This window comes from Galeopterus variegatus, unplaced genomic scaffold (genome assembly GCF_000696425.1).
Source record: "Galeopterus variegatus unplaced genomic scaffold, G_variegatus-3.0.2 Scaffold7, whole genome shotgun sequence".
Lineage (NCBI taxonomy): Eukaryota > Metazoa > Chordata > Mammalia > Dermoptera > Cynocephalidae > Galeopterus > Galeopterus variegatus.
In genome coordinates, this window is record NW_007726118.1 from 1764737 (window position 1) to 1783482 (window position 18746).

An 18746-nucleotide genomic window follows, 5' to 3' on the forward strand; every position below is an offset into this window, starting at 1 on the left:
TGTTTGGTTCTTTGATCATGCCTTCTTGTTTTCAGAATTTCCTCAGTATGTTTCAGAAAATTATCCTGAAAGACAGAACTGTCCAGGATACTTTAAAAACCCTCATGAATGCCGTCAGCCCCCTAAAAAGTATTGTGGGTAAGTGTCCTGAGATTAGCCATGGTGGAGATAACACTGTAGCCTTTCTGAATTTACTAAATAGAAAATTATGTTTTAACTTTTCAGCAAATTCAAATAAAATTTATTTTTCCGCCATTGCCAAAACACAGAAGATTTGGACCACTTATCTCGAGGCTATAATGAAGGTATGTTGTGGGAGGGAGGGTGATAATCAATGCTGTATTTTTTTAATCATTATTTTCTTGTAACTTTGTTGCCCAAAGAAAGCTATTCTTCTTTCTTTTGTCATTAGAACAAAAATATTATACTTCAGTTTATTGTTATTTGTAAATTCATTTGTTTCTTTATCTTCCTTTCTGGGTTTTTCTTGAGTAGGCTTTTTATGAGCCTCTTGTCTCCCTTTTGCTCAAGAAAACCAGGTCTTTTCAAAATGCCTTTTGGCCAGAAGTGCTTTCACACAGGGAAATGGAAATGTTCCTCCTGCAGTTAATGCTCTGTCCTTACATAGCAAGTTCATTTAATGAAATGATCTGTCAGTTCACAGACCTAATCTGTCCCAGTAGCTGTTAGAACCAGACACTTGTCTTTCTCCCCTCCTGTATCTACAGAGATGTTTAGAACGCCAGGTTCTTTGGGGCATAAATTATCTTTACACTGTCTTTACACTGTGTCTTTGCAAAGAAGAAAGGCAGATGGTGAGATTAATTTGCTGGATGCAAATCAACAGATTGTAGAGTCCAGTCACCTTCTTTCCTGCCTTTGCCCTGTGGCAGGAGCTCCCAAGACCTGCACCTCTGCGGGTCCTTCTCATCATTTGATGATCTGAGACGCTCACAACCCCGTTTTGAACGTCCTTGTGTACAAGGCATCATCAGCTGATATGAGAGACAGAGTTAAAGGAAACACTACCTGTTTCTTCAGAAAGCTATTTACAATATAGTAGGAAAGTGTACATTTCCTGGTGGAAAACTGTGATTCATGGTTAAAAGTATCACATAGCACAGGAAAAGTCTAGAATGCTAAGGGAATTTTGAAAAATTATATTCTCTTGTTCCCAATTATATAAGTTACTTATTGAGACAGTACTGGTTGGTGTCTCAGCTAAATTCACAATATATTTCCCGTAATTTCGGGAAGTGGTTTTTTAGTTTTGTTTTTGTTTTTACTGAAGCACTGAATGAACAGAGTAGGTAATAGAAGGAGCCTTTTGGCTCTGCTAGATAATCCTCCTGTTTTATAGGTCTAACATTCCCTTAAGCCTCAAGATATTGAGAGCTTCTTATGCCAAGTTTCTACTTACTGGAAAACCTTTTAGGAGGAGTAAAAAAATTACCTGAGGTTGAACGGGCTTGAGTCTCAATTCTGAGAGGCCTAGGGAGATTACAAGGATTCTGTAGAGCATAGAAGCTTTTCCCCTTGCTTACCAGCTAGTTTTCAGCCCAGCAGCTATTACAGACCACTGTTGGTTATAATTGCTGGTAATCCAGTAGTAGCAAAGTGATCGTGTCTGAGTCAGTGATCTTTAAATAAAGCCTCAAAAGACAAATTTGTCTTTTTGTCTTGAATTAGGGAACTTGTAGTCACTAAACCAGTGTTAACAGTCTGAAACAATGATGGAAATGTTCTGTGTCATTCAATGGTGACAGCAGCTGTTAGCCACATGTAGCTTTTGAGCATGTAAACCACAGCTTGTGGGACTGAAAAACTGAGTTTTTAATTTAATTTAATTTAAATTAATTTAAATTTAAATAGCCACATGTGGTTTGTGACTGCCGTAGTACATAGTGTAACTCTAGAGAAATCATGGAGAAACTGTGATCTCTAAATAGGTAAATAAATAGGTAGAATGAATTTATCTCCATCCCAGGCTCCTTGGCCTCCCTTGTTGAATATTAAAGCTTGAAAACTGAGTACCAAAAATGGAAAATGTTGTTCACAAAGATTCAATGTGCATTAAGTGAGAACAAGTTGTATTATATTAAACTATTATATTAAACTGTTGAGAACTGAAATATATTAAACTAAACTTTCAGGTTGAAAGTATCTAGATTGATACTTTCAAGAGAATCCTTAACATAAAGTATCCTAGACATAGAGAATTAAGCAAGGAATTATATGGGCCAGATTGTTTTTTAGTGACCTGAGTGAACTTACTATTTTCTTGGCCTTGCCCTATTCTAATGTTTAAATAACACTTTTCTATAAATTAAAAGATTTCTGTCTTCTAAATAGCATTTTTGTTTTTTTTCCTTTTTGTCTTTTTCCGTGTCCGGCAATGGATCGCAACCCTCAGTGTCGCCCCCGTACCGGACCGGGGACCAGCAACGAGATCGCAACCCTCGGTGTTGCTCCCACGCCTCGCTCAGCCAGTGAGCGGGAACTGGTCTGTATGTGGGATCCGAACCCTCGGTGGGAGCGCCGCCACGCTTCCCAAGCGGCGCACTATAGCAGTGTGCCACCGGGCCGGCCCTAAATAGCATTTTTTGATTGACTTTTATTTTCTTCCCATAGAGAAATAAGTCTGGTAAAAATAGTTGTCAAAAGTAATACATTTGAGGCCATTTAATGCTTTCTTTTTTTTTTTTAAAGATGACCGGTAAGGGGATCTTAACCCTTGGCTTGGTGTTGTCAGCACCATGCTCAGCCAGTGAGCTAACTGGCCATCCCTATGTAGGATCCAAACCCATGGCTTTGGTGTTAGCAGCACCTCAGAGCCACGGGCCAGCCCTCATTTAACACTTTCAACTGTTGCAAGCTCCATTTATCTAAATAACTTTTCTTCACTCTTAGAGAAAGCCATTCTCTTTTTCTTAACTCTTCTCTGCCCCCAGTAACTCAGAGATGTGTGCATTTCCACCATATTGTGGCTTGCATTATAATACAGTACAGCCTTCTCTCTCCCCACTTCCCCTTGCCAGTCTTTTAGGAATACCTTACCTAGAGTAGAAAGGGAGAAATTTACTGGCACAAAAAGAGTATGCTATTGACCTTATGATGCCGCTGAGATTATGGGAGCAACCCAAACTCTCTCAAGCCCTGCTGAAATTGCTGTGCTATATGAACCAGCAGTCATTGTGGTTGTTTTATCATTTATGCTTATCACTACTTCAAAATTACCATAGTTGACCTACCGTGTTAAAATAACTCTGTATCACAGATTTGTTCTTTTAATAGTGTGATAATTATATTTTATCACAATTGACTTCCATTATTACCTCTATATGTTATTTTGTGCATTTAAAAGCATTATCCTGAGAGGGAGTCCATAGGCTTTTTACCAGATTCCCAAAAGAGTCCAAGGCACACAAAAAGTTTTAGAACACCTAGATTAAGGGGTTAGCATTGTTAGAGGCACTTTCTTGGAAGATTTTATCTAGATTACTTTGGTTTTTTTTTTTTCCTTTTTGTCTTTTTTACTGACCGGTAACGGGATCGCAACCCTCAGTGTCGCGCCCGTACTGGGGACCGGCAACGGGATCGCAGCCCTCGGTGTTGCGCCCGCACCTCGCTCAGCCAGTGAGCGGGAACCGGTCTCCACATGGGATCCGAACCCTCGGTGGGAGCGCCGCCGCGCTCCCAAGTTTGTCTTTTTTACTGACCGGTAACGGGATCGCAACCCTCAGTGTCGCGCCCGTACTGGGGACCGGCAACGGGATCGCAGCCCTCGGTGTTGCGCCCGCACCTCGCTCAGCCAGTGAGCGGGAACCGGTCTCCACATGGGATCCGAACCCTCGGCAGGAGCGCCGCCGCACTCCCAAGCGGCGCACTCTCCAGTGCACCACCGGGCCGGCCCTAGATTACTTTGTAATCTAGATAATTACATAATCTATAATCCTGAGTGACATGGACAGACATATTTGCCAGATTTGAGAATACTAGAGTGAAATGGCATTTTTAAGACTTGAGAAACTTCAATTTAGGACAAATGAAAGAAAGTAGGGCTTCTCATAGCAGCTACCAAAGTTGGAGAGCCTACTCGGAACGATGAAAAATACAGCTTCAAGAAAGACACTTTTGAGGGCCGGCCTGTGGATCACTCGGGGAGAGTGTGGTGCTGATAACACCAAGGCCACGGGTTCGGATCCTATATAGGGATGGCCAGTTAGCTCACTTGGGAGAGCGTGGTGCTGACAACACCAAGTCAAGGGTTAAGATCCCCTTACCAGTCATCTTTTTTAAAAAAAAGAAAGACACCTTTGACACATGAACTGAACATTAACAGATCACTTTGTAAATCTTAGACTTATGGGATATTTTGTGGTTGGCACACAGGAGTCTATCCAGACATCCCTTGAAGGGTCTCCTGTGCTCTGTCAGGGATAATGCTGCTCTTAGCCATGGAGCAGTCAGGAAAGCCATCCATTTTTCTGTGAAGCGTTGTGATCCTTCCAGTGAAAACTTGCCGTCTTTTGTTGGCCTCCTTACTATCCTTTTGAAATGCTGGTAGGTACTACCTGTTCTTTCTCCTGCTTGTTCACAGGTTGGGCAAATGCAGATTCTGAGACAACAGATTGCTAATGAATTAAATTATTCTTGTCGGTTTGACTCCAAACATCTGGCAGCTGCTCTGGAGAATCTCAATAAGTAAGTGCCAGGGTTTGGTTGAAAATAGCCATCTGCAGGCTTGGACTGTTCATCATCTAAGCATCCCACTTTCTTTAATTCTTACTCTTTTAAGTTCTTTTTGAGTAAGAGGTCTCTGAATTTATAGAGTTTCTTCCCATGGATAATCAAATCTGTCTTCAGAAGACTCCTCAATACTGTCCTTTGGTGTCTCTCTTTCTCCTTTTTTTTTTTTCATGGATTCACTTAAGCAGCCAACATATATTGTCCTCATAATACACACCAGACACTGTGGTAGGTACTTGCACAGATTTGGAAAGCAGTTATTAGTAAAATCCACAACTGGCTTTCTGCAGGACTGACCCACAGTCATCCAGAGAGCAGTGCCAGTGTGTCAGTGACCAGCAGCAGCAGCAGCAGCTGTGGGCACACATGCTGGAGTGCACTGATATCCCCCACTTACCAGCAACCATCTGTCGTCCCCAGTCTTCCACTTCAAGATAAACAATCCGTGCTTCTCGGTCACTAAGTCATGCTTTTGACAAAGTAGGTATTAAAACAAAATCAGTTTGTAAAAATTTGAACAGTGTAAACATTTGATTTAGGTTGACTCCAAAAGATAAAGTAGTTCTATGTCAAATTTTCCACTCATGGCCAATCACAGGCATGGAAGTTGAGAATTAGAGGGATCAAACTTTCATTTTACAGATGAGGAAACTGAGGCCTGGAGAGATTACATCACTGGCCTGTATAAACTGTTGTATAAATTCAGTTCATCACTAATGTTTATCACTGGTTTTTTCTTCCTTTAGGGCTCTCTTAGCAGATATTGAAGCCCACTATCGGGACCCTTCGCTTCCTTATCCCAGAGAGGATAACACACTCTTGTATGAAATCACAGCCTATCTGGAGGCAGCTGGCATTCACAACCCACTGAATAAGGTTAGTGATTAAAATATGTAATGGTGTGGTGGGGGACAGTATTGTGCAAAAGGTGATTTGGCCCAGGTAACAGATTACTGTGTGAAAATATCAGGAGAACCTGGGTTCAGACCCCAGGGCCTGTCAAGTTCCCCACCCTTTCTGAGTGGTGATCACACCTTCCTTGCCTGGCTTGGGACTGTAAGAATCAATGGTATAGTTTTGGTCAAAACTTATGAAAAAGAAAAAAGCACTGTATCAATGTAAGAGATTAGTTTTGAGTTTGTCTAGGGTTTGATATTAGAACTGCAGCTAAATTGTAGCATTGATCTGTATTGCCCAGAGATGTTTCCCCTCATGGCTGACAGTAATCAATCATAATATGGGGATATAAACTCTTTTCTGCAATTCTGAACTCCAAAACATCTGAGAACTGAAATTTTTTTGTAACATGGTGCCAGATCTCATTTGGTGACAAAACCTGTCCAGAACTAACATAAGGCTATTTATATTTGTTATTTATCCTCCTTAGTGTGAGTACATTTTGATCCAGAAATACTGATGACTTTGATTATAGGGTGTTTCTTAGACCGTATATTACCTTTCTTAAAATCTGTAAAATTTGAAATGTTGAAATCTGTATTATCCCTTGGGTTTTGGATACAGGATTATGAACCTGAAGAGCAACTAAGATCTTTTGAGTTTTGACTACAGTGCCAAGCCCTGTGTTAATAACCCCTATCGTAGATCATCTTACTTAATCTCACAACAGCCCTGTAAAATATGCCATTATTGGGTGAGGAGCCTGAGGCTCACAGAGGCTTCCCCTGAGCTCCATTCTAGGAAGTGGTGCAGCCACAGTCTGACCCGAGCCCGGGCTGCTAACCATTGTGCTCCCTGTGTCCCGTGGAATTTGAGGCCAGGTGGGAGGCTGGGCCTGGCCGTGTATGCCCTGACTGTACTTTCTGCCATGTGAACTGGGAAGGGGACTGCTCCATGGCACTGCCCAGGGGACAGCAAATGACAAAGAACTTTGCTTTCTTTCTGCTTTTGTAGGAGTACTACCACTCGCTGCTACATGGAGCTTTTCTCTTTCTCCTTCTCTCCCTCTCTCCCTCTTCTCACCCCCAATCCTTCTCTCCAGCTCTGCCTTGACTACTTTTTATTTGCTTTCCCCTCCCATTCTCGCTCATCACCCTTTTTCCCCCTCCCTTTATTCATGACATTAACAGGGTGCAGGGGAAAGTCACTGCTAACTTCTAAGCAAAATTGTTCTCCTTCCAGAAGGACTAATTGTGATATAGGTATTTATATTTGGGCGGGGTCAGGAGTGTTAAATGATACTCTGAAGGCAGCATATTAATGGAACCATTCGAGTTTTAGGTAGTCTGAAGAAAATATTGAAATAAAATTGAAGTTTTTTACTTGAAAATGTATTCTATGGAATTGTGCAATGTGAAGAAACCATCAATTTTTCTTACCTTCTCTTTCCAGATATATATAACAACAAAGCGCTTACCCTATTTCCCTATTGTCAACTTTCTATTTTTGATCGCTCAGTTGCCAAAACTTGAGTACAACAAAAACCTAGGTACTGTATGACATTTATTCTTTGCAGTAAATAGCAATGCCAATAGATTAATACCTAACTAAATAGCTCTTTGTATAGAATGCTATGTCAGATATGAAATCTTTTCTTAATTAAATATATGTTTATGAAATCCATGTCTTTGTACCTCTGTAATACAGTGTCCCTTCATGAAATGTACACGGTGGATTTAAAATCAAACAAGTACAGTCCACCTTTCCAAGGGTTAATTCTCCAGCTTGTAGAATATGTGGGGCCTTTGCATTGCTTCTTTCCTTTAATGTTTAGGCAACTGGTTATGGCTAATGTTCTATTCTTTCGACAAGTGTGATGTGCCTGCTATTTATCTAGAACTTTGATAGAAAAAGTAACAATATAGTTAAGGAGATAAAATGAATACCTAGTACTTTCATATAGATAAGATTAGATGTCAAAATAGTCAGTATAAGTAGTAGGTGCCAAAGGCTTTTAATATATTCGTCATGACCAGGAATATAACCCTAATTTTTTTTTTGTCATTGGTCAGTTTCCTTTGAACATTTTTATAATTACCTAATAGATTCCCAACTACTTCCTCTGTCTCCAAACTTTGTACCCAACTAAGTGGAATTGTTAAAAATCCACCATAGAGCTTAATTTACTTTAAAAGCATAGTAAGAGCATTTCGACAAAAGTAACCAAATTTTTTTTTTAACCAGAAATTCCAAAATGTACTTCTTCCTTAAAGTATTTCCCTTCCTATTTTATAAGCTTTCTTAGGGTAAAAATGTGGAGCCTCTTTAATTTTTTTTTCCTCTCATCTGAAAGTATTTATTGATTCTAGACACTGCTCTCATGACCTGTTATTGTCGTAGAATGTACAGCATGGGGCCCCCGATAAATACTTGCTGTGGGAGGGGGGAACAAATGTCTGTTTGGATTCTGGCCTCCCTACTTATCACCTGTGTGACTTTGGCCAAGTTACAGTCCCTTGTGCAGAGTGATGCTCAACAGGTACTGAATCTTTTTCTAAATATTGGTCAAAATCAATTTAAAAGGCCATCGCAAAACTAATGTGAAGGTTTATCTCAAGATTCAGAAATTCATGTTCTCTTTCTACTGTCCCTGTGTTATTAAATAAGAATATATGACTCTTTATAATGGTGAATTGTCAGTGCATAGATAACCTTATTTTCACTGAAGATTGACTATTTGTTCACTGTTCTCATCTTAAGGTAATATTTCTTTCATCGTACACATGATTAGAGTCTGGCATCTTGATTATAATACAACTGCTTGTGGAAAGCATGCGTCCCATTCCATGGAATTCCCAGGTCTTTAAACAAAACAAAATCTTTAAAAAAAATAAATTGTGCTAGAAATACACCCATACCTGACTACAATTCGTTTCATGAGTTAGACCAATGTGTTAACACAGAAATCTAGTAAAGTAGGACTGAGGAACATCAGTGTGCTTGTATATCATAAAAACATTTATTTCACCTCGTGAGCACGATTCTCAAGACTGATCTAAGAAACACATGCCGAACTTGGTCTGTCTTTTTTTTTTTTTTTTTTTTTTTTTTTTTTTTTTTCTTTTGTCTTTTTTTTCCGTGTCCGGCAACGGATCGCAACCCTCGGTGTTGCTCCCGCGCCTCGCTCAGCCAGTGAGCGGGAACCGGTCTGTATGTGGGATCCGAACCCTCGGGCGGGAGCGCCGCCACGCTTCCCAAGCGGCGCACTATCCAGTGCGCCACCGGGCTGGCCCCGGTCTGTCTTTTAAGAAAGAATCTTTGTGGTGCTCTTTGAGGATACTTCAGAGTTCATGGAAAAAATAGAATTAAAAAGTAATACGAACCTTCCCTTTAATGTTCTGAAGATTCCTCATATTCATAGAGGAAGTCTTTGTTGTTAACCTTGCTTTTGCTGTTTACCTGGAAAGGAGTATTTCTCCAAACCAAGCACTGTAGGATCGTGTCTCTGTGTTCTGAGCGTCTTACGTGGTGGACACTGAGTAAATCAGAATTGCCGAGGCCTCAGTTGGATGATTCAGGGTAACTTGTTTAGGCATCTCTGGTTTAAGGAAGAGATTCCAGTCTTCACAAGAACACAGATATGGGATCGGGCGTCTTCTGACCAGTTTAACTTTGTAAGAAACGGCTAACCCTTTGTCCATAGTGGTTCTACCAATAACACTCCCACCAAAATAAGTGTTTGTATATCCACATACTCACCAGCATTTGGTGATGTGAGTCTTTTTAATTTTTGCCTTTCTGATGGGTATGTCCGATATCTCATTGTGATTTTAATTTGCCTTTAATGAGCACTTTTTCATTGGCTATTCATTATATCCTTCTCTGTGAAGTGTCTGTTCAAGTCTCTTGCTCACATTTAAATTGAGTTTTTTGCTTTTTTTAATCACAGAATTGTAGGAGTTATTTATATGAGGGGTCTTCGAAATGCTCATGAAAAATTTCATATTATCTTTTTTTTTTTTTTTTTTTTTTTTTTTTTTTTTTTTTTTTTGTCTTTTTGTCTTTTTTCGTGTCCAGCAACGGATCGCAAACCTCAGTGTTGCGCCCGTACCGGACCGGGACCGGCAACGGGATCGCAACCCTCGGTGTCGCGCCCGCACCTCGCTCAGCCAGTGAGCGGGAACCGGTCTGTATGTGGGATCCGAACCCTCAGCGGGAGCGCCACCGCGCTCCCAAGCGGCGCACTGTAGCAGTGCGGATCGCAACCCTCGGTGTCGCGCCCGCACCTCGCTCAGCCAGTGAGCGGGAACCGGTCTGTATGTGGGATCCGAACCCTCAGCGGGAGCGCCACCGCGCTCCCAAGCGGCGCACTGTAGCAGTGCGGATCGCAACCCTCGGTGTCGCGCCCGCACCTCGCTCAGCCAGTGAGCGGGAACCGGTCTGTATGTGGGATCCGAACCCTCAGCGGGAGCGCCACCGCGCTCCCAAGCGGCGCACTGTAGCAGTGCGCCACCAGGCCGGCCCTCATATTATCTTTTATTTCTATTTTTCCATAAACTTTTTGAGGTGCCCTCATATATTATAGATATAAATCTTTTGTTAGATACATGTATTATGAATATTTTATAGATATATTATAGATATAAATCTTTTGTTAGATACATGTATTATGAATATTTTCTCACAAATCGTGGCTTATCTATTCATTTTCTTACTGCTGACTTTAATAAGCAGAAGTTTTTAATGTTGATGATGTTCAATTTATCCACTTTTCCTTTTAATTTGTCCTTTCTTTGTCCTAAGAAATCTTTGCCTACCCCAAGGTCACAAAGATATTCTCTTAGGTCTATTTCTAGAAGCTTTGTAGTTTTAGCTTTTACATTGAGGTCTGTGATCCATCTTGAATTATATTTTGTGTATGATTTGAGTTTGGGGTCCAGGTTCATTTTTCCTCTATCAGGCTACCCAGTTTCAGTACCATTTGTTGAAGATTTCTCTTTCTCCTTTAAATTGTTTAGTATATTTGTGGAAATTTAAATGATCATATAATGGTGGGACTATTTCTAGACTATTCTGTTCCATTGATCTGTTTATCTGTCCTTATGCCAATACTGTCTTGATTACTGTAACTTTATAGTGAGCCTCGTAATCAGGCAACGTAAGTCTTCCAACTTGTTCTTTTTCAGCATTGTGTTTGCCCCTGAAGGCCCTAAGCTTTGTCTCCTGTTTCCCATGCAGCTATCCAGGCAGAAGGTCAAGGTCTCCAGATTTTGGCAATGTCCTTAGTGAAAAAGCCAGTTGGGGCACTCACTCACTTCATAAATTTTCTTCTTCCACTGTCTTGACTTCTGCAGATTCTTTTCTTGTGTAATGCTCAACATTGTGTTTAAAGATACTTTAAAAATATTTTATGCAGCATTTTAATTATTTTCACTTGAAAGAGTAGTTCAGGGTATGCCATGCTGCCAATAACAGAAGGCAGTTATAGGTGATTTTTTATTTTCTCATTTACATTTATCTTTATCTCAAAAGAAACACTAATGATAATTACAAAAATTAGTAATTGCTTTATTGTTTTGAATCCTTCAGACTACTAGAATTTTCCACCAATCCCATGGCTAATTCAAAATATAGTCCAGAATTGTCATTCCTTCCAAAGAATGACCTGCCAGTAATGATATGGGTCCCAAACATCTTGACATTCACGAGAGTTAGTATTTAATGGATATTGCCAAAGGCAAGTACTTTACTTGATGGTGTAACTTGTCATCTTTCAGGAATGGTCTGCCGAAAACATGCCGACCCTGTTGATTGGCCGCCACTTGTCCTGGGACTGCTCACTCTGCTGAAGCAGTTTCATTCACGGTACACTGAACAGTTCCTGGCTCTGATTGGGCAGTTTATTCGCTCCACAGTGGAGCAGTGCACAAGGTACAGAAGACCAACCAGGAATAAATGGAACCTAATGTCACAAAAAGCGACTTAAACTTTGCATGCCAAATTCCTCTTACTATTGACCTAATAGAGATGGAAAATGGCTCCTTACCCTCTCTGTAAAGCAAGTCAGGGCACAGCTTCTTGTTTGGAGCAATTATACGTGTGCCAATCCTTAGTCACCTTGCCAGGGGAACTCCTTTAGGTGTGTGTACTTGTGGTGATTTTCCGAGAATGAGTCATGACAATTAGTAACCACTGTGTGGAAGTACAGTCCTGTTTCTCTGCCGCCTTGGATCAAGCTCAGATCTCAGTGAACCCTGAACTCTACTGCAAGAGATGGTTCCACACAAATTCATGGGAGTCAGAGAACACTTCAGTATCAAAGCCTGCACAGAGTGTGAGTTCCTGGTGTGTAGTGAAACAGAAATCACACAGAACTTGCTATATAGTACGAAGCCTGTAAACCTTTAATTCCTGCCAATCCTTCCTCCCCACCCCACTACCCAAATGTGGCTTTTCTAGGATAGAAAAATAAGGTATTTCCATGTGATGCTGGGTCCTGAGCCTCCTTCTCTGCTACTCTAAAGGGACAGCCTGGCTAAATAAATTTTCCTGTCATATTACACATTCAAAATTTGGAAGATTATCACTTGGTCATTTTTGCCAATATAACTTAAAGACTAATTAATGAGAGTGCTCTTCCAAGCCCTCACAAAACACTGCTGACTCCTAAAATTGAAAATGATTTCAGAGGCCCTTTAATTAACCTCCACCAAGTGCATGAGTCAGTTCCAAGACATCCGTGACAGGTGGTCATCAGCCTCTACTAGAACACTCATTAACCCCGAAGGCACCGAAGTACACTGGTGGAGTCGTTCTCATTGTTAGAAAGTTCCTGATTGTGATGAATAGAAATCCATGTCTCTAAAAATTTCACTCATTGAGCTTATTTCTCTCCTTTGAAATTATGCAGAATAAATGCAGTCCCTTTTCTTTGTAATGTCACTTCCTATTTTTGATGTCAGCTGTTGGCTTAGGTCTTCTCTTTCTTTAGATAAGTCCTTTCCACGTGTTCGTGACATGCTGTAGTTTAAAGGCTGCTCGCCATATTGGGTGACCCCTTCTGGGTGTCCAGACTGTGATTGGCCATCTTAAAATGTGGCTTCCCAAACTTGTACTGAGATTCCACGTACAGCCCTCCCCTCAGAGTGGAAGGGTTGTTGCACATCCTCACCCTGGGCCCTCTGTGGACAGTGGCTCAGGTACGACTGCAGTGGGAGCTTCTCATACCCATTACATACTAATGACTCGTGTGCGGGCACTTCAGAAAGTTCGTGGAAAAATAGAATTAAATGATAATATCAATTCTTCTGTGAAATTTCTGAAGTTCCCTCATACTAATTTTGTATTCTTTTTTAATCCCAACATCTTTTTTTCCCATGAGCTGCAATCGGGCCATTCTTCGCCATCCTAGTTAATGAACTGAACAAGAAACAAACACTGCATGTGTTTCTAGGACTTATGGTCAGACTTGCTTCAAAAAGCATATTTTGGCAGTTGAAAAATAAAGGGAGCTCAGAAGCATGGGGAAATCTCAAAAATGAAATCGTAACAATCGTACAATAAGGGCAATGGGGAAGGAAAGCAGCAGCTAAAAACCTAGCACATCTGGCCCAGGACCATGAGAGGGGGTGAAGGATTCTAGTTCAGGGGGTGAAGGATGATTGGAAAATAACCTCCACACACCTGGCTGTTCCCAACTGTATAGTTCCCTGTCTGTCAAGCATTAGCAGGTCCTTCTGTTTCTTCTTCACTAATGACTGCGAAGGATTAAGTGTAGTTCTAGTCCGGGCCGAGCCCGTGGCGCACTCAGGAGAGTGCGGCGCTGGGAGTGCAGCAGCGCTCCCGCCGCGGGTTCGGATCCTGTATAGGGTTGACCGGTGCGCTCACAGCGCTCACTGGCTGAGCGCAGGGCGGCCGGTCTCAAAAAGGACAAAAAAAAAGTGTAGTTCTAGTCCAGCGTGGTATTGGCAGCTGCGAGAGTGGTCATCAGGATACAAGAATCCAGCCACAGCTCAGGGTTTCTGATTCAGCAAAGGAAAGTAACATAAGGAACCTGAGACGCTGGAAACTCCTTCCTTACCTTTGCCCTGAGCTGAACAAATGCAGCCCTGGTCACACTGGAAGATGAGAGCAGTGAGAACTCTTCCAGGGGCAATCCCTCTCAAGCCTTCTTTTCAAAAGCAACAGATTATCAGAGAAATGGATTAGTAATCCAGTACCATCAAATTTTTTGTTAATTAGAAAGTGCCAAGTGGTACATAACTTGGAAATAGTTTTAACACCTAAAAACTCTGTTTGATATAAACAAGAAAGAATGTAAGCTGTAGGAGACTGTTGTGTACTTTGCTGTATTTCCAGATCTACAACAGTGCTCATTAATACAGTTGTTGAATGAATGAATACAGCAGTAAGATCCCATATGAAAAATTGTTAGATGCTGTATTTATTTGATGCTCTCAAATATACAGTAATGTGCCAGGCACGATCCCACATGTTGGAAATACAAAAACGAAGTTGTGACCCAGGCCGTCAAGGAGTTTGCACTCAATGGAAAGCTGGCGCACACAACTGAAAAATTAAGAGGCTTGGAGAGTGATTCTGAGTATAATGAAAGCATGAGAAGAGGACATCTGCCCCAGGGAATCAGGGAGGACTTCACAGAGGAGGAAGTGCCCAAGCTGGGGCTTAAAAATTGTCTTGAAGTTTACTTTCAAATAAGTGTGCAGAGCAAATGTAGCTGCAAAGACGAGGGATGGGATAGTACAGGAGCTGCGGGGCGTAGAGTCATGAAGTGCTGAAGGGGAGCAGAGGGAGACGAGTCTAGACAGACAGCACTGTGAAGACCAAGTAAACCACGTAGAGCAGCTTAGATTCTGTCCTAGAGGACAAGTTCCTGAAGATTTGTGAGCTGGATAATGGCTTGATAGGAATCAGAAGCATGTTCTATGGATTTGTTCTTCTTTTACTTCCTTTGGTAATCTGTCATGTATTTAGTCTTCCAGTATTTTGATTGAGGGCCTATTATGTGCAAAGCAGTTAATTGATCCAGACTGTTCTCTGTTACAGCCAGAAGATACCTGAAATGCCTGCACATGTTGTAGGTGCCCTTCTGTTCCTGGAGGATTATGTTCGGTACACAAAGCTACCCAGGAGGGTAAGTGTTACAGGATAAAGAACAATATTAATGACCTATTTGTAAAAAGATGGTAGTAATAGTGGCCCTGGACTCATGAGGAGTGAAGCCCAGTAGGTCATTCACAGTGGGTGCCTCTGAGCCCCTTGCCACTGCTCCGCTCCACAGCTCTAAATGCTCCCACCTTCTCTGCCATGAGAAATGCTTTGCAAGAGTTCAGGGTTGAACACAACTTCCCTCCTCTTCTTTCCAGTCTCTACCAGTCTCTCATCAGTTCACCTGGTTCAGGAGGGGTAGAGGGGAGACGGGCAAGCCAGGAGGGGATTGTGTAAGGGGCCGGGGTAAAGAAATAACCATGTGTGGTTGGTTCTTTCCTCTCCACAGTAACCTGATGCTAACAAGTTTGGTTAAGTTCATGCCACAGCTAAAGTTATATACAACCGCTATTTCCAAAAATGACAGACTGCTTTTACCTTCTGAGAAATTCTTCCCTTTTTCCTTTCTCACTAGTAATTAATTCCACTTTAGTAAGTTTTAGCTCAAAGTGGAGAACTTGATACTAAAATATAAAAGACTTTCAACAGATGCTAAAAATTATTTCTGAATTTTTATAAATTAGTAGGTTAGGAATAGAAGATACTTTTTAATAACAGAAGCCAGAGATGATCTTTTAAAAATTAACTAGCAATGTCATACCTAATAGTGAAATGCTAGTGACATTCCCATTAAAGTCAAGACTAATATAGTAATATGCTAACCATATTGACTCTCAAGGCTTTTTTTCTTTTGAGGCTACTTTTGTTATATGGGTGCAAGATAAGAAAATAAGAAATGAAACCAAAATGCACATTGGAAAGAAGAGAAACTTTGTAGTATTTATTGAGGATGTGAATTGTCTTCCTTGAATACCCAGTAAAATCATGTGAAAACCTATTAAAATAATAAAGAGTTCAGAAATCAAGCTGGTTATAGAATTGATGTACAAAGTAAATACACTAATAACCAATTCCAAAATATAGTGTGAAAAAGGTCTCATTCACAGAAATAATAGGGAAATAATATAGCTGGGAATAACCTCTACAAGAAATATGAAAGAATAATTTACAAAAAAAACTACAAAATTTTGAAATATATAATTTGAAAGTCCATTTTTCTGAATGAGAGGACTCAAATAGAGATATCAGTTATTTCTGGTTTATAAGTTTACTGCAGTTACAGTAAAAATCCCAGATAGTTTTTTAACTTAAAAAGATATATTTTGGGCCGGCCCGGTGGCGCACTGGAGAGTGTGCCGCTTGGGAGCGCGGTGGCGCTCCCGCCGAGGGTTCGGATCCCATGTGGAGACCGGTTCCCGCTCACTGGCTGAGTGTGGTGCGGGCGCAACACCAAGGGTTGCGATCCCGTTGCCGGTCCCCGGTACGGGCGCGACACCAAGGGTTGCGATCCCGTTACCGGTCAGTAAAAAAGACAAAAAGGAAAAAAAAAAAGATATATTTTTAAAAATTTCGTAGGACTTAGACCAGGACTTTTTTTAAAAAGAAGATACTAAAACATGTTATATAAAATATTGAAACATATTATAAAACTACAAAAATCAAAATAGTGTAGTACTGGTGTGCAACTCAATGGAAGGATCAGTGGACTAGAATATGTAGCCTAAGAGCAAATCCTGTGCATACGATTGTGTGTAAGGAAAAGTAGCATCTCATATTAGGGGAGAAAGGGAATATTAGTCAATAGAGAGTGCTGGGACAGTTCATTATGTGGTTAAAAAATAACCAGTTAGTCCCTTTATATTTTCTATTTTATTGAAATAAATTATAGTGTGAAACATGAGACAAATTAGCAGAAATTTTAGACAAATACGTATTAGTTCTCCGAATTTCCTAAGTATAACACCAGAAAAGGAAACAATAAAGGAAAAGATTTAGAGATTTGATCTCTTATAAAAGCAGAATGTAATTGAACAATTCTGTCAAACATCTCTTCATTAAAAAAAAAAAGACAAATGAGGGGAAGTGTTAACAGAGGATTATAGTTTCCTTGATTTATAGTATATTCTTCAAGTTCAATAAAAAAGGATGACCAATCCCATAAGAAAAAAAAATGGGGAAAGGATATTAACAGGCAGTTTTCAGGAAAAGAAATACAAAGGGCCAGTAACCATTTGGAAAAATTCTCAACCTTGCTTATATTCAAAGGACACAAATAAAAATGACCGTAAAATTACTTCTCCCCCTCCCTCATCAGATTGGTGGGAACTAAAATGTTGGGCCCCCAGTGCTTGAAAGTTTTTGGAAAAATGGGACTTCTCAGTGCTGTTAATGGGAGTGTAAATGGGCTTAGCCCTCGAGGAGGGCAATTTAGCCTTATCTATTTTTTTAAACTTTTGTAATATGCTTACCCTGATCCCAGCAGTTCTGCTGCTACAAATTCACCTGCTGGATATATGTGCAGAAGTTCATCAAGATTGTGTGCAAGGACGTTTATAATATAAGATTTAGCAGAGGTAAAGGAGGACAGAAGACTATGTCATCCCAGTTTTGAATGTGTGTGTGTGTATAGATTGGAAGGATTAAATACAAAATAGTTACCAGTTTTAGTTTTCTCTGAGGTATGAAGATTTCTTTTTTATGCTCTTCTGCATTTGCTAAATTTCCTCTAATTAGCAGGTGATACCTTTATAATTAGAAAAAAATTAAAATGCTGCTTTTTAAAAAATACTCATTTCCAGCACACACCGACCACCTAGTTCTACATTCCACCCCATTCAGCACATTTTAGCCCTCTCAGGGCTTCCATAAGAACAGTTAAGGAATGTATGCCTTTAAGGGCTTCCTACTCCTCTTCCTCTGGCCTTGTTTGTCTTTATCCCCCACACCCCCCAGTCATTTGCCAGATATCCTGTTCTTCCTTGGTTGTCATCATTTAATAAAGTGTGTTAAGTGACCCAAGTACATGTCTTAGTACTTCCCGGAGGCATGAGCATTCCTAGTGGATCAAAGTGCCTTTAAGAGCTAAGAAGGGAGCACATGTTTGGAGGCAGGGGTTGCTGCACATCCCCTCAAATGTTAGAGGTGCCAAATAATGAGACACTAGTACAGAGGACACCAGAACCAGCAGCTGTTTCAAGGAGTGGTCCTCCCCTGTGAGTTCAGCTCTTCCCCATGATTCACTTTGCTCCAAAGGATACCTTCATTTCTTTCATTTTCATATAAAAAATTTTGAATTTGTTCAACTTTAAAACTATGAATCACTTAACTCTTTTAATTTTTCAGGTTGCTGAAGCACACGTGCCTAATTTCATTTTTGATGAGTTCAGAACAGTCCTGTAACTTTTTGCTCCTACTTCAATGAAAAGATAGTCTTTAAATCTTCCCACTATCACTAAAACGAATTTGCAAACGAAAAGAAACTCAATTACTGATATAACTACATTTTTCCCCTTTATTGTGGGAAACAGACATTCTGAGTAAGATGTCTCTCCCAGCACTAGTTAATATAATTAATATTGTTTAAATCATGGTATTAATATGCAATTTATATCATGTACAAGAACACATTTTTGTACTGCCTCTTATAATTACCGAATGTAATGAATTGTTATGTATAAATCCATTTAGTTTTGTGTTCTAAAAGACTATTTGTGCAACTCCAGATTTTCAGTAAAATAGTATTGCCAGTATCCAAAGTTGTCTCTCTGCTTGACTCAAAAACTGTATACTCTGTAAAAAAAACCATTTGGAAGAGATGGCTCTGTTAGGTATGATGGCCCACCCACAACAGGCTGGCAGGCACATGGTGATAGATTAGTAGCAATGTGTGTGCCACATGCCTTGGAAGTTTCTTGGTGTCTGAGATTCACCATCCTCTTCCAGTCCCACATACCCTAGTGGCTTCCCAGCTTCCCTAACTTCAGCTGCTCCTTCCAGCCTCTTCCTTCATCAGCATCCCCTGTGCCCCACTC

The 18746-nt window shown here is 40.5% G+C and overlaps 1 protein-coding gene across 1 annotated transcript in view; it reads left to right on the forward strand.

Moving 5' to 3' along the window:
- Positions 1-18464, forward strand: part of KIAA0196 (KIAA0196 ortholog) — a 55470-nt gene extending 37006 nt beyond the window's left edge. Inside the window, exons 21-28 of the mRNA XM_008581292.1 lie at positions 36-138; positions 226-305; positions 4601-4704; positions 5496-5625; positions 7099-7195; positions 11424-11577; positions 14713-14800; positions 18058-18464. Coding sequence (XP_008579514.1) covers positions 36-138; positions 226-305; positions 4601-4704; positions 5496-5625; positions 7099-7195; positions 11424-11577; positions 14713-14800; positions 18058-18114 — 813 coding nt within the window. The 3' untranslated portion in view covers positions 18115-18464. The remainder of the gene's footprint in view (positions 1-35; positions 139-225; positions 306-4600; positions 4705-5495; positions 5626-7098; positions 7196-11423; positions 11578-14712; positions 14801-18057) is intronic.
- Positions 18465-18746: the final 282 nt, after the last annotated feature.